This window comes from Muscardinus avellanarius (assembly GCF_963383645.1).
Source record: "Muscardinus avellanarius genome assembly, chromosome: 3".
Lineage (NCBI taxonomy): Eukaryota > Metazoa > Chordata > Mammalia > Rodentia > Gliridae > Muscardinus > Muscardinus avellanarius.
This window is the reverse complement of record NC_137788.1, coordinates 108,697,851-108,710,659: the sequence shown is the minus strand read 5'-3', so window position 1 is coordinate 108,710,659 and position 12,809 is coordinate 108,697,851. Positions and strand designations below refer to the sequence as shown.

General features: G+C 46.9%; 1 protein-coding gene across 1 annotated transcript in view; it reads left to right on the top strand.

Annotated features, from left to right (window-relative positions):
- Window positions 1-10,892, top strand: part of HMGCS2 (3-hydroxy-3-methylglutaryl-CoA synthase 2) — a gene marked incomplete at both ends in the record, with an annotated part of 31,952 nt that extends 21,060 nt beyond the window's left edge. Inside the window, 7 exons of the mRNA XM_080692070.1 lie at window positions 621-746; window positions 1,225-1,389; window positions 3,521-3,686; window positions 5,386-5,556; window positions 7,571-7,677; window positions 8,842-8,967; window positions 10,786-10,892. Coding sequence (XP_080548196.1) covers window positions 621-746; window positions 1,225-1,389; window positions 3,521-3,686; window positions 5,386-5,556; window positions 7,571-7,677; window positions 8,842-8,967; window positions 10,786-10,892 — 968 coding nt within the window. The remainder of the gene's footprint in view (window positions 1-620; window positions 747-1,224; window positions 1,390-3,520; window positions 3,687-5,385; window positions 5,557-7,570; window positions 7,678-8,841; window positions 8,968-10,785) is intronic.
- Window positions 10,893-12,809: the final 1,917 nt, after the last annotated feature.

Below are 12,809 nucleotides of genomic sequence, written 5' to 3'. Positions count from 1 at the left end.
TTCTGGTCTCAGCCTCCCGAATGCTGGGATTACGAGCGTGTGCCACCACGTCCAGCTTATTTTTTTATTTTGAAACAGAGTCTCACTAAGTTGCTGAGACTGTTTTTGAACCTGTGATCCTCCTTTCTCAGTCTCCCAGTTACTGGGATAACAGATTTGTACCACTGGGTTCAGCTAGCATGCTGAGTTTTGACTTTACATTTCAAATCTATCCTGAGGTGTGTTTTGGGGTGTGTGTGTGTGTGTGTGTGTGTGTGTGTGTGTGTGGTACTGGGGGTAGAACCCAGGGGCTTTTCCACCCCCCGGGCTACACTCCCAGACCTATTTTTATACTTTATTTGGAAACAGAGTCTCACTAAGTTGCTGAGAGCCTCACTAAGTAGCTGAGGCTGGCTTCGAAACTGTGCCATCCTCCTGTCTCAGTCTCCCAAGTGCTGGGATTACGAGCGTGCACCACCATACCTGGCTTATCCTGAGTTTTACTAGAGCTCAAGCTCCACAGGGCTGGGATCCCCGCCCCCCTCCATCTCCGGTACCTAACCTTGTGCCAGGCACACAGTGGGCTCTCTATCTCCTCTGGGTTTGACAGTGTTTCAGTGACATCTTGTCTGTCTTGGCAGGTCGCTATGCACTGGTGGTCTGTGGAGACATCGCGGTCTATCCCAGCGGTAACGCCCGCCCCACTGGTGGGGCTGGGGCTGTGGCGATGCTGATTGGACCCGAGGCCCCGCTAGCCCTGGAGCAAGGTTTGTGGTCGGCCAGAAAAAAGAGGCTGTGCATTGTATAGCCAGACACATAGCTGCTAATTCCTACTCAGGTCATCAGCATGGGTTTGCGGATGGTATTGCTGGGGAGGAGAGGGTAGGGCAGAGGGGAAGAGGGCGATCGGAGGCTCTTCTGCACCATCAAGGAGTGGAATAATGATGCTGATGAGGAAATCTTAGAGAACCAAACTGGCAATTGACAGTGGAAGAAGAGAATGGGCATAACGTAGCCTTCCTTGGAGAACGGGGCTGCCATCCCCGGTTTGGTAAGCCCACATAGGTGTGGGAGGAGATGCGAACCCCACTGACATCAGCCAGCCATCGGTTCAGCTCCCGTTGGTGTACCATCAAGGAGACAGAAGGAAACCTGGAGCCTCGTTCCCACACGGCCCTCCCACGTTTGCTGTGGAGGCGCCTGCATCGTGCAGTCAGTCCCTGAACCCCTCTTTCCTCTTTCCAGGACTTCGGGGAACCCACATGGAGAATGCCTATGACTTCTACAAGCCCAATTTGGCCTCGGAGTACCCGCTGGTGGACGGGAAGCTCTCCATCCAGTGCTACTTACGGGCCTTGGACCGGTGTTACGCCACGTACCGCCAGAAGATCCAGAAACAGTGGAAGCAAGGTACGGGGCGCACACGGCGGGGAGGGACTGTGTTGGCACAGCCTGTGGCGAGGGCTACCCCTAAACCAAAGACAGGTCTTCTCTCCTTCCCTGAGAATTGCTGTGTGTCCCCTCCTGAGACACTTGCCTGGGTCTATGCCAAAGTCCATTCAAAAGGCGTCCAAATGCAGGTATAATGTTACCTGTAACACGCTAACAATGACAGCAACAAATCCAGGGCCAAAGCCACCAATATGAAAGTAGCAAGTGTCCCCACCTGGGGAGACAGAGTGTGTGAGGCAGGGTGATCACATCCTACTGCAGCCGGGGCTTGCTTCCAAGTCGTCAGGGTTTGACCCTTAGTTTGTGGTTTGCCATCTTTTAAAGTCTGATTGAAGGCAGGTGCTGAAGGTGACACACACTTGTAATTCTCGTACTTGGGAGGCGGAGACAGGAGGATCGTAGGGTCAAGGACAGCCTCAGCAAGTAGTGAAACTCTTATCAGCCTAGGGAGACCCTGTTTCTAAATAAAAAAATAAAATAAAATAGGGCTGGAGGTGTAGCCTGAAGGTAGAATGCCTCTGTGTTCCATCCCTAGTGCTACACACACACACACACGCGCACGCACACTAAATTAAGACTTACTGATGTTGAGAAATCTCACCTATAATTTCTGAATACTGAATGGTACTAAGTGATTTTTCTCCGGATGACAATATTTTATGTTTGACTTTAGTTTCTAAATTTCTCTGCTTAATAGCAACAATAACAATAGCAGCAGCTAAAACTAAAACTACATACGGCTTTCATAATCAGAAAAGAAGAAAATAAATTTTATTTTTAAAATAAAGAGGAACCCAATATATATACATGTATTTATATATACTGAGAATTGAACCCAGGGGTATTCTATCTTCTATCTCTGAGTTAGACTCCCCAGTCCTTTTTTCTTTCTTTTTTTTTTTTTTTGGTACTGGGGGTGAAACCCAGGGGCATTCTACCTCTGAGCTACACCCCCAAACTATTTTTTAAATTTTTATTTTGAAACAGTCTTGCTAAGTTGATGATCATCTCACTACTTGCTGAGGCTGCCCTCATACCTGTGATCCTCCTGTTTCAGCCTTCCCAGTACTGATACTACAGGCATAAACCATCATGCTGGGCTCCCCCAGTCCTTTTTTATTTTGAAACAGGGTCTCATCTCACTAAGTTGCTGAGGTTGGCCCTTGAACTTGAAGAGGGCTTCAGAACCCCCTTTCTGAGCCTCCCCATGACTAGGATAACAGATGTGTGCCACTGTACCTGGCAAGAAATCCACTTTTAAAAAAAAAAGGCCACCAGGTGTGATGATGCACACCTGTAAGCCTAGTACATGGGAGGTTAAGACCGGAGGATCACAAGCTTGAGGTCAACCTCTACACCGTAGCAAGACCTTGTTTCAAAAAAGAAAAGTGTTCCTACCGCCTGAGCGCATCTGGATGGGCATCAGCAAAAGGCAGGTGTCAGAGTCAGTGCCAGGGCACGGATGCTTTCGGGGTGGCCTTGGAGAACCACCTCCTGCCCCTTCACCCTGGCCTGCAGGGGGTACCTCCTGCCAGAGGTGACCCCGTGGTGGAGTCCGCTCCCTCGCTCTGCCTTCCTCTGTGCAATGGCTATTGGCTAGTTGCTCTGGTTTCCTCTCAATTCTTACATCATTTTAATTTTGCTCCTTGTTCTCATATGAAGTGCAGATGACTGCTGCTTTGAATCGCAGCACTAAGTCCTCAACTCTCCTGAGGCAAAAGTGGAATTTTCTTCCTCTTCAGCAGAAGAGACACTGTCTGTAGGGTATAGGTAAATTCAGAGCTGTCTTTTTTGAGTCGGGTGGCCTTGGACACATAATAATCTGGAGACTCTGTTTCCTCTTCTAGAAAATGGTAGAGCATAAAATTGATTTGCAGACAGCAGAAGCTGGCAAACAATGATGCCTCATTCCCTTTCCCTGATCATAGAGGACACTTAGTAAATGCATGTAAGATGAATGGACAAACTTCAGGTGTTGGTTGGAGGTTGGAGCGAGTTTGCGGGAAGGCCCGGGGTCCTCTGGCGCAGCTAGATCTCAGAGAGCCCACGTACTCAGCACATCACCACGCCACCTTCTTGTCCTTCCCAGCTGGCGTCGACCGGCCCTTCACCCTCGACGATATACAGTACATGATCTTTCACACACCCTTCTGCAAGATGGTCCAGAAATCTCTGGCTCGCCTGATGTTCAATGACTTCCTGTCATCCAGCAACGATACGCAGACCAACCTGTACAAGGGACTGGAGGCCTTCAGGTAAGTCCTCTCTATGGGAGCCTCGAGCCTAGGGAGGAGTGTGCCAGGAGGAGCCTGGACAGCGGATGGTCCTGTGCAGAGCAAAGGGCCATCCTCCCATATGACGGAAGGGATGCTGAGTCCTTATATGGAGGCAGGACGGGCTAAGTCTTTGTGGTCCTTCCTTGTGTCACCTGGCAGAGCCTGCTGAGTTCACCTGTACCTCTGGATTAAGTGGTTATAGAGAATAAGGAAAAGGGGCAGTGAGGACACATGAGTTAGTTAGTGAACATTTTCTGAACATCCGCTACATGCCAGGCATCATGCTAAACTCTCTGGATATTGAAATGAACATGAGTCTGTGATCCCTGCACTGGAAGGCCTCACAGCATACACAGACACAGACACAGAGCCTGGCAACCTGGGAGCACAGGTCCCCTCCTCACTTGCCTTCTTAATGTCTTCTCCCATCTCTAAAAGGAGCATAATTCAGCTGGGCGTGGTGGCGCACCCTGTATCCAGCGCTTGGGAGGCTGACACTGGAGGATTGTAGGTTTGAGGATAACCTGGCAAGCAGCGAGAATCTCATCCACCTAATGAGACCCTGTTTCAAAATAAAAATAATAGGTCTGGGGGTGTAGCTGGGCAGTAGAATGCCCCTGGGCTCAATCCTTAGCTACATACACACACACACACACACACACACACACACACTACTATTATAGGAGACTAGCGACATAGCTCAGTGGAGAGCATTTGCCTAGCATGTGCAAAGTCCTGAGTTTGATACCCAGCACTGTAATAAATACTACTATTAATAATAATAATAATAATAATAATAATAATGTAATAGGGGCTGGGGATATAGTTAGTGTACTTAATATGCACAAAGTTCTGGGTTTAATCCCCAGTTACAAATAATAATAATAATTTCATATGATGGTTTAACACCACAAATATATCTACACACATACATAATGCATGTGTGTGTGTGTGTGTGTGTGTGTGTGTGTGTGTGTCCACGCACAGGTGCACCTACAACTTTTCTCTGGAAATAGGGAAAATGATACAACACAAGTTGATTTGGAGAGGACATCTGTCATAGAGCTTGGCATTAGTGCAAAGATGTTTTTCCCCTCTTTTCCTTGTATGTAGAGGATACTAATAAATGCACATAAAATTAACAAACCAACCTCATGTTTGCTGAATATGTAGGTGCTGAGTTAAGAAGGCATGCCACGCAGAAGTTATAGTTTGATTTTATTTCTGATTTTCTAGTAGACTGTTTAAAATTAGGGACGGAGCTGGGCGTGGTGGTGCAGGCTTGTAATCCCAGCATTTGGAGACTGAGACTGGAGGATCACGATTGGTGGACAGCCTCAGCTACTTAGTGAGGCCCTCTGTAACTTAGTGAGAACCTGTTTCAAAATAAAGAAGAAAAATAGAGCAGGGGGTGCAGCTCGGAGGTCGAATGTCCTTGGGTTCCATCCCCAGACCTGCAAAAAAATAAATAAAGTATGAACGGAGTCTACCAGGAAAACCTGCTCCAGATGGTCTGCCTGGTAGCCCTGTTGCCGCCAGGTTTGCCTTTTCCAGAGTACTGTGATGGAAACATGGGCCCAAAGGCTTCTCTCCAGAAGGCGTTGCTCCCCCTTGCCGGTCCCCTTCCCCTCGCTCGCTCCCATGGCCCCTCACCTGCCCATCTTTGGCCGCTTCCCAGGGGGCTAAAGCTGGAAGAAACCTACACCAACAAGGACGTGGATAAAGCACTTCTCAAGGCCTCTCTGGACATGTTCAATGAGAAAACCAAGGCCTCCCTCTACCTCTCCACGCACAACGGGAACATGTACACCTCGTCCCTGTACGGCTGCCTGGCCTCCCTTCTGTCCCAGTGAGTACCGTCTCCGGCCCAGCTCCTCCCCGGCCCCAGTGTCTAAGAGGCTGACTTCACTTCAGTTCTTCTTCTGTTCACACTTTTAAAAGAAAGGAAGGGAGCCAGGTGTGGTGTCGCACGGAGGCGGGGACAGGAGGATCGTGCTGGTTCGAAGCCAGCCGCGCTGGCTTAAGAGACCCTGTTTCCAAATAAAAATATAAAATAGGTCTGGGAGTGTAGCCCAGAGAAACCCAGTACCACCAAAAAAAAAAAAAAAAAAAAAAAAAAAAAAAAAAAAAAGGAAGGGAGAAGCTACGGCAGGAGAATTCCTAAGTTAGAGGCCAGCCTGGGAATCTTAGTGAAACTCTGTCTCAAAATTTAAAAAAAGCCAGGCATGGTGACGCACACTTGTAATCCCCACGCTTGGGAGGCAGAGACAGGAGGATCGCGCAGGTTCAAAGCTAGCCACGCGCGCTGGCTTAGGAGACCCTGTTTCCAAATAAAAATGTAAAGATAGGTCTGGGAGTGTAGCCCGGAGGTAGAAGGGCTTCCAGGAACCTCAGTACCACCAAAAAAATAAAAAAATAAAAAAATAAAAAAATAAAAAAAATACATTTCAAAAGGGCTGGGGATATAGCTCAGTGTTAGCGAAAGAAAGTTGTTTCAAAGCGCACAGCTGTAATCCCAAAATTTGGCTTGGGAGGCTGAGACAGAAGGATCGAAGGTTTAAAGAGAACTTCAGCAAGTAGTAAGATTCTCATCAACCTACTGAGACCTATTTCAAAGTAAAAATAATATAGGGTTGGGAGTGTGGCTTGGAGGTAGAATGTCTCTGGTTTCAATCCCTAGTATTAAAAAAAAAAAAAGGAAGAAAATAGAGGGTGTATGTATAGGCAAAGTTACTGTCTGTATTAAACAGTGGTCTTCAAGTCAGGAACATGCTTGTTGGGGGCCGTGCAAGACCTACTTGGTACGGCACAAAAATAGTAGAACTTTTGAGCATATTTTTGTTTCATTTATTTTAAACCTCTGTACTTAGTACAGCATGGTGGTTATGCAAGTCTTGCTTCAGAGTTCACAACCTGGAATCAAATCTCTTTACCACTTATTAGCTTTGACCTTGGAAAAATACTTCCTCTGGGTCAGGTGTGGTGGTGAAAGCCTGTGATCCCAGTTGCTGAAGAGGCAGAGGCAAGAGGATCCCTCGAGCCCAGGAGCTCGAGGCCAGCATGAGCAACAGAGACCCTGTCTCAAAGAAACAGACCAAAATAAAAAACTGTATTGTCTGGCTTTTCATACCTGTAAAATATGTGTAATAACAATACCTACTTTCCAAAGTTTTAATGAGGATTACATATGTAAAAACAAGCAGTACTCTCCTGGTGTTCAAATGTTAGCTGTTACTTTTACTGACTTTCTATTTTGTGGGGTTTATAAGGAAATATTACATATAATTTAGGAAAAATATTTAGGGAGAAACTTGATCAAATTATTACTGATAAGGGTTAACTAAAAAGATGAATCACACTGATCGTGGTAGCGCATGCCTGCATCCCAATACTTGGGAGGCTGAGACAGGGGATCACAGGTTCGAAGTCAGCCTCAGCAACTTAGCAAGACCCTCTTTCAAAACAAAAAAATAAAAGGGCTGGGGTGTAGCTCAGAGGTAGAGTGCACCTAGGTTCCATCCCCAGTGAAGCTGAATCCTCCTGGTCACCTGGGGCCTCGGGTGAGTCCAGAGGTCTGGCCTCCTCCTGGACGTGCTCTCAGCCTATTCTTGTGAGCAGTGAGAAGTTCCCGTCACACCATACAATTCCAATGTGCTCCCTGAGCCTTATATATTTTGGGCTTTGTGTGCTCTCCTGTTGGCAAGGTTTCCTACTCCTAGGCCTGTCCCAGCTCTACCCCAAATATCTCTTCATGCAGCGTGCTCAGAGAGAACTTATATTGCATGAGGTGGACAGGACGGCGCTGGGCTGAAGCGTGGAGCATAACACCCGTGTGGTTTTGCTTCTCAATTCTTTCCCTGCAGTCACTCTGCCCAGGAATTGGCTGGCTCCAGGATCGGCGCCTTCTCCTACGGCTCTGGCCTAGCAGCAAGTTTATTTTCATTTCGAGTGTCCCAGGATGCTTCTCCAGGTGAGTTTTAATTGTCTATCAGGTAGGTACAACTGACAAGACTCGTCTGCAAGCAGCTATTTTCTGCCTCGCAACTGCTGAGGTTGTGCTGTTGTAATTAAGAGCAAAGAAAATCACCAGAGATGTTTAGGAAATGAAGTGAATTTTTCTTTCTTTTTCTTCCTTCCCTTTCTTTCTTTCTTTCTTTCTTTCTTTCTTTCTTTCTTTCTTTCTTTTTTTCCTTTCTTTCTTCCTTTCTTTCTCTCTCTCTTTCTTCCTTTCTCTCTTTCTCTCTTTCTCTCTTTCTTTCTTTCTTTCTTTCTTTCTTTCTTTCTTTCTTTCTTTCTTTCTTTCTTTCTCTCTTTCTTTCTTTGTACTAGGATATTGAACCTAGGGTCATTCTACCTCTGAGCTCTATCCCCAGATTCTTGCTAAGTTGCTGAGGCTCTCACTAAATTGCTAAGGCTGTCCGTGAACCTGTGATCTTCCTGCCTCAAACTCCTAAGTGCTGGGATTGCAGGCCTGAGTCACTGCACTGGGCTACCTAACATATTTTAAGCACTTCTCTATCTACTACTTACAAACTAGCCTGAAAAGGAACAAGTTGGGGTTGGGGAGATCAGTTAGATTGTTTCCACAAATAGTCTAGGCAAAAGATAATAATGGTTTGGTGGCAACTAGTTAAAGAGAAGTTGATGGATTTGAGATATTTGAGTATTTGAGTATTTGTTGATTATTTTATGACTGGCTTGATCAAGGAAATACATCTAAGCACTATGTGAAATATACTTTAACTAAATGAGTGTGTCTGGTGTGGTGATGCACACCTTTAACCCCAGGAATTAGAAGACTGAGACAGGAAGATCACAGGTCTGAGGGCAGCCTTAGCAAGGTCTTCAGCAACTCATTGAGACCCTGTTTCAAAATAAAAACTAAAATAGGGATGGGGGTGTGACTCAGGGATAGAATGTCCCTGGGTTCAGTCCCAGCACTAAAATAAACAAAATGAGTGTGTCTGCCTGTAGGTTTTGCTAACATTTATGTTTGCTTATCATTTCTTGGCAGCCTAAGGCACACAGGGAGTACTTTTTCCTGGGGTGGAAGCTCCCACAGAACCCGGCTCTCTGTTGGCAAGAGTGATAATGACCTTGAAGAAAGTTTAACCATTTTGCTTTGGCCTCCCAGGCTCCCCCCTGGAGAAGCTGGTGTCCAGTATTTCAGACCTGCCCAAACGCCTTGCCTCCCGGAAGCGCATGTCTCCTGAGGAATTCACGGAAGTAATGAACCAAAGAGAGCAATTCTACCACAAGGGTAAGAAGTGGTGTAGGAAAAGAGGAGGAGAAGGCAGCTCCTCTCACCTTCCAGACCAGTAGTGACGAGCCAGGGGTTCATCAGAAAGCTATCCAGCATTGGGCCAGGGTCAAGACTTTTGAGAAAGCTGGACATGGTAGTGCACACCTATAATTCCCATACTGGGGAGGCTGAGACAGGAGGATCACAGGTTCAAAACCAGCCTCAGCAAATTATAAAGACTCTCAGCAGCCTAGTGAGACCCTGCTTCCAAACAAAAAAATAAAATAGGGATTGGGGTGTGGCTCAGAGATAGAATTCCCTTGGGTTCAATCCCAGCGCTAAAAGAAAAAAATAATAATAAAGACCATGACATATGACTGGGAGAAGATCTGTTGTCAAAAGGACAAGAGCTGGGCAGGGAGCAAAAGGCAGAGATGGAAAGAGGCGGGAGGCAGCGTAGAGCTTCCCAGCAGAGATGGTAGCTAACCACCCAGCATCAACCGGAGTTGACCTGTGACCGCTGGAAGTACAGTCCTTGAACTATGCTGTTTGTTCAGATTTTGCAAGAACCTAGACGTTAGAGCCAGAGACCCAAATCTAAATGTGAGCCGTGTCGTCTACTGGCTGTTTGGGGGAAATTATTGAACCTACCTCAGTCGTTTCATTTCTAAAATCAAACCAACTTTATAGCATTTCCAAAGATATCAAATGAATTGTGAGGCCCTCTGCAACTCATGAGACCCGGTTTCAAAATAAAGAATAAAAAAAATAGGGCAGGGGGTGTAGCTCAGAGGTCAACTGTCCCTAGGTTCCATCCCCAGACCTGAAAAAAAAAAAAATTACCAGCAGATATTGCCATCTCCTCACAATTACTCCCTTTCTCCACCAAACATTAAAACGAAAGATCATACCCCTTCTAAACAAATAAGAAACAAATGAAAAGAAAACAAAAGCCAAAGTTAGCACCAGAAAAAAGAGACCATTTGTTGGTTGTTGTTGTTGTTTTTTTGTTTGTTTGTTTGTTTGTTTTTTCCAGTAGTGGGGGTGGAACCCAAGGGCATTCCACCTCTGGGCTACACCCCTAGCCCTATTTTTGTATTCATTTTGAAACAAGGTCTCACTGAGTTGCAGAGGTCCTCACTAAGTAATTGAGGCTGTCCTGCAAACCGTGATCCTCCTGTCTCACCCTCCCAAATGCTGGGATTACAAGCGTGTGCTACCACGCTCTGCTCCAGAGACCATTTTTCAAACCACAGTTAACTGTTTATTCTCACAAAAAAACTGGAAGTGGCACATGGTTAGTGATTTGCAGAGTGGTCTGAAAAGAAGAAAGGACATAGGGGATTGGACTGTCCCAGAGGACGGAGAGCTGGTGGTCACTGACCTCAAGTTAGAGCAAAGATAGTAGCTAACTAAATCAATCCAGCACCTGAGATGCACATTAATGAACAGAGTGCTGAAGTGGTGTAATGTATTAGAGATATTCCCGCTCAGAAGGAAGTGTTGATGAGGGAGCAGGATGTTCTGAGACACACCTCCTCCTAGGCACCACTGCAAAGGGGGATGGTGAAGATTTCAGTGAGTGAAGAACGTGTTCACTGTAGAAAAATGTTGAACTTATATGATAAAATGGTTAATAGCCTTAAGCATCAGACCCAGGAGGTCTGCTTCCCTGGTTCCTCTGCTGGTCCAGTGTTCTATTTGGCATATTCATAGTGGCTGGGGATCAGGGGCATTTCATGATAAACCTGTAGGCATTTCTAGTGGTTTTTTTTTTCCTCTTCTTCGATCTCATGTAGCCTTTTGTAAGTATGGTCCCTTTTCCTCCCTCCACAGTGAATTTCTCACCACCTGGTGACACAAACAACCTTTTCCCGGGTACTTGGTACCTGGAGCGGGTGGACGAGATGCATCGCCGGAAGTACGCCCGGCGTCCCATCTAAGGGCGGTGAGTGACACCTGCAGGGTTGGTGAAACCCTGATGCCTTCCCCTGGGTGACAGGTGACCTTCTGATGCCGTCATCAAGTTCTGTCATCAGGCCCATAGCTTGTTAAATGATCAGGGTTTGGGGGATCTATGCCGTGAGGACCAGTGGAAACTCGAGGGGCTCTTTGCCTTGGAAAGGCATAAGCTAGAGTGGGACATGTTCTGAAATCTTCAAATGTGAAAAACAGACTTGCTGCCTGATTTGTAAAGATAAGGAAACCCTTTAGAGGCTTGCCAGAAACAAAATTAGCATCAATAGGGGAAGCAAGCAGTGACCCCAAACTTATGGATCTCACTATTCTAAAGGGTTAATCAGTGACAGAGGTGAATAGCTTCAGAAAAGGTATGCACCACTGTTTTGGGGACAGAGTCAAGAAGTAGTGGTATTAGAGACAGGAGCCAGGCTGCTGGGGGCTGTATGACAATTCTCATGTTGCAAGATTCCTTCTGGGGAAACAGGCTTGGAAATGGTGGGAATGAATGTAGGGAGAGAGAAGAGAGTTGAATAGAAGAGTGAGAGAAGAAATGGAAGGCTTCTTTATTTCAGGACAATCAAAAATTCAGAACTGTAATCCTGTAGTCTATGAATCCAAGTATCTGCTTGGATTCTACCAAATAGACAAGCAGAGGGAATGGCAGGGTGTCTTAAAGCACTGGCTTTTACAACTCCAGAATCTCAGTTAAGACAGTATTCATGCCCAAGGTTTGAAATTAATTCATGCCCAAGTTTTAAAATTAATTTTTCCACTCCTTTGCTAAATAAAGGGAGGAGATTAGAAAGTGTACCCAGGGCAGGGCTTGGGGAAGAAGGGAATGGGAAGGAAGGAGTCCATAAAGGAGATGCACGAATAGCACGAAAGAAAACAGGAAAAGGCAGGACAGGTGTCCTCAGTTTGTCCCTCAACACGGGACATTCAGGTGCTTAGCCTCCTCCGCTGACCCGCTGAGGGGCTCTGCAAGGGGGACACAAGAGTGCACACCAGGCTGCAGGGTGAGGTCGTGGGGAGAGCTTGGCACTGCCAGCAGTGGATCCGTGGCAGAGGCGGCTCCCCGGTGTCTTGGCAGCTTGAGTTCAGTCCTGAGAAGCCCAGAGACAGGAGAGACAGAGAGAATGCTTTTTGCACTTCAACATTCTGTGTATCTACTGGGGTCTTCAAAGGTGACCACCTAAATCGGGCTCCTTTCCTCCCAAGTACTTGTGCAGAGACAGCTAGGGCTTTGGCTGATTATTCTCATGAGCAATGAATTCACAGAAAGGATTTAGCTGAGGGGGAGGTTTGATGAAAATACAAGAGCCGGAGCTGCCCGCCTGCGATCCTATCCTGGGAATCCACCCAGGCCCCCATGGGTCCTGTAGCATCAGGTGCCAGTTTCTCAGGCACAGGCTTGTTGCCGGGCAGGCAGCTGATCACGCCAGACCTCAGGCTGCAGCCCAGGGAGCCCCTCTGTACAGCTTGCCTCAGGCAAGGAGCAGCGCTGGGGGTCCGGGGCCCCGGATGACACTCATGATTGAATCTTCTTCTTTACGTTCTGTAGATTCATGGACCGGTTCCTGGAGAAAGCATGCCAGCAGAGCTCCTATCCACAAATCATATGTTTCAAAATCCATCCTTAGCTGGTAAATAAATTAGAATCCACGCAGTAGCCCTGTGAGCATCGGCCCTGTAGCCAGGCCCCTCCTTGGCAGGTCCTTCCTGCCCTTCCCAGCTTCACTCACTGTTTTGGGCTCAGGGTGCTATGGGTCAGGTCCCCTTTATGAAAGAGGGAGATGGAAGAAAGGAGAGGAGGCCTCTTCCTGAATCGCTGTCCTCCAGAAACCTGGCAGATTGTCTCCCTCAAGATCTGGACAAACCTTCCTGCCATTTGTTACGGC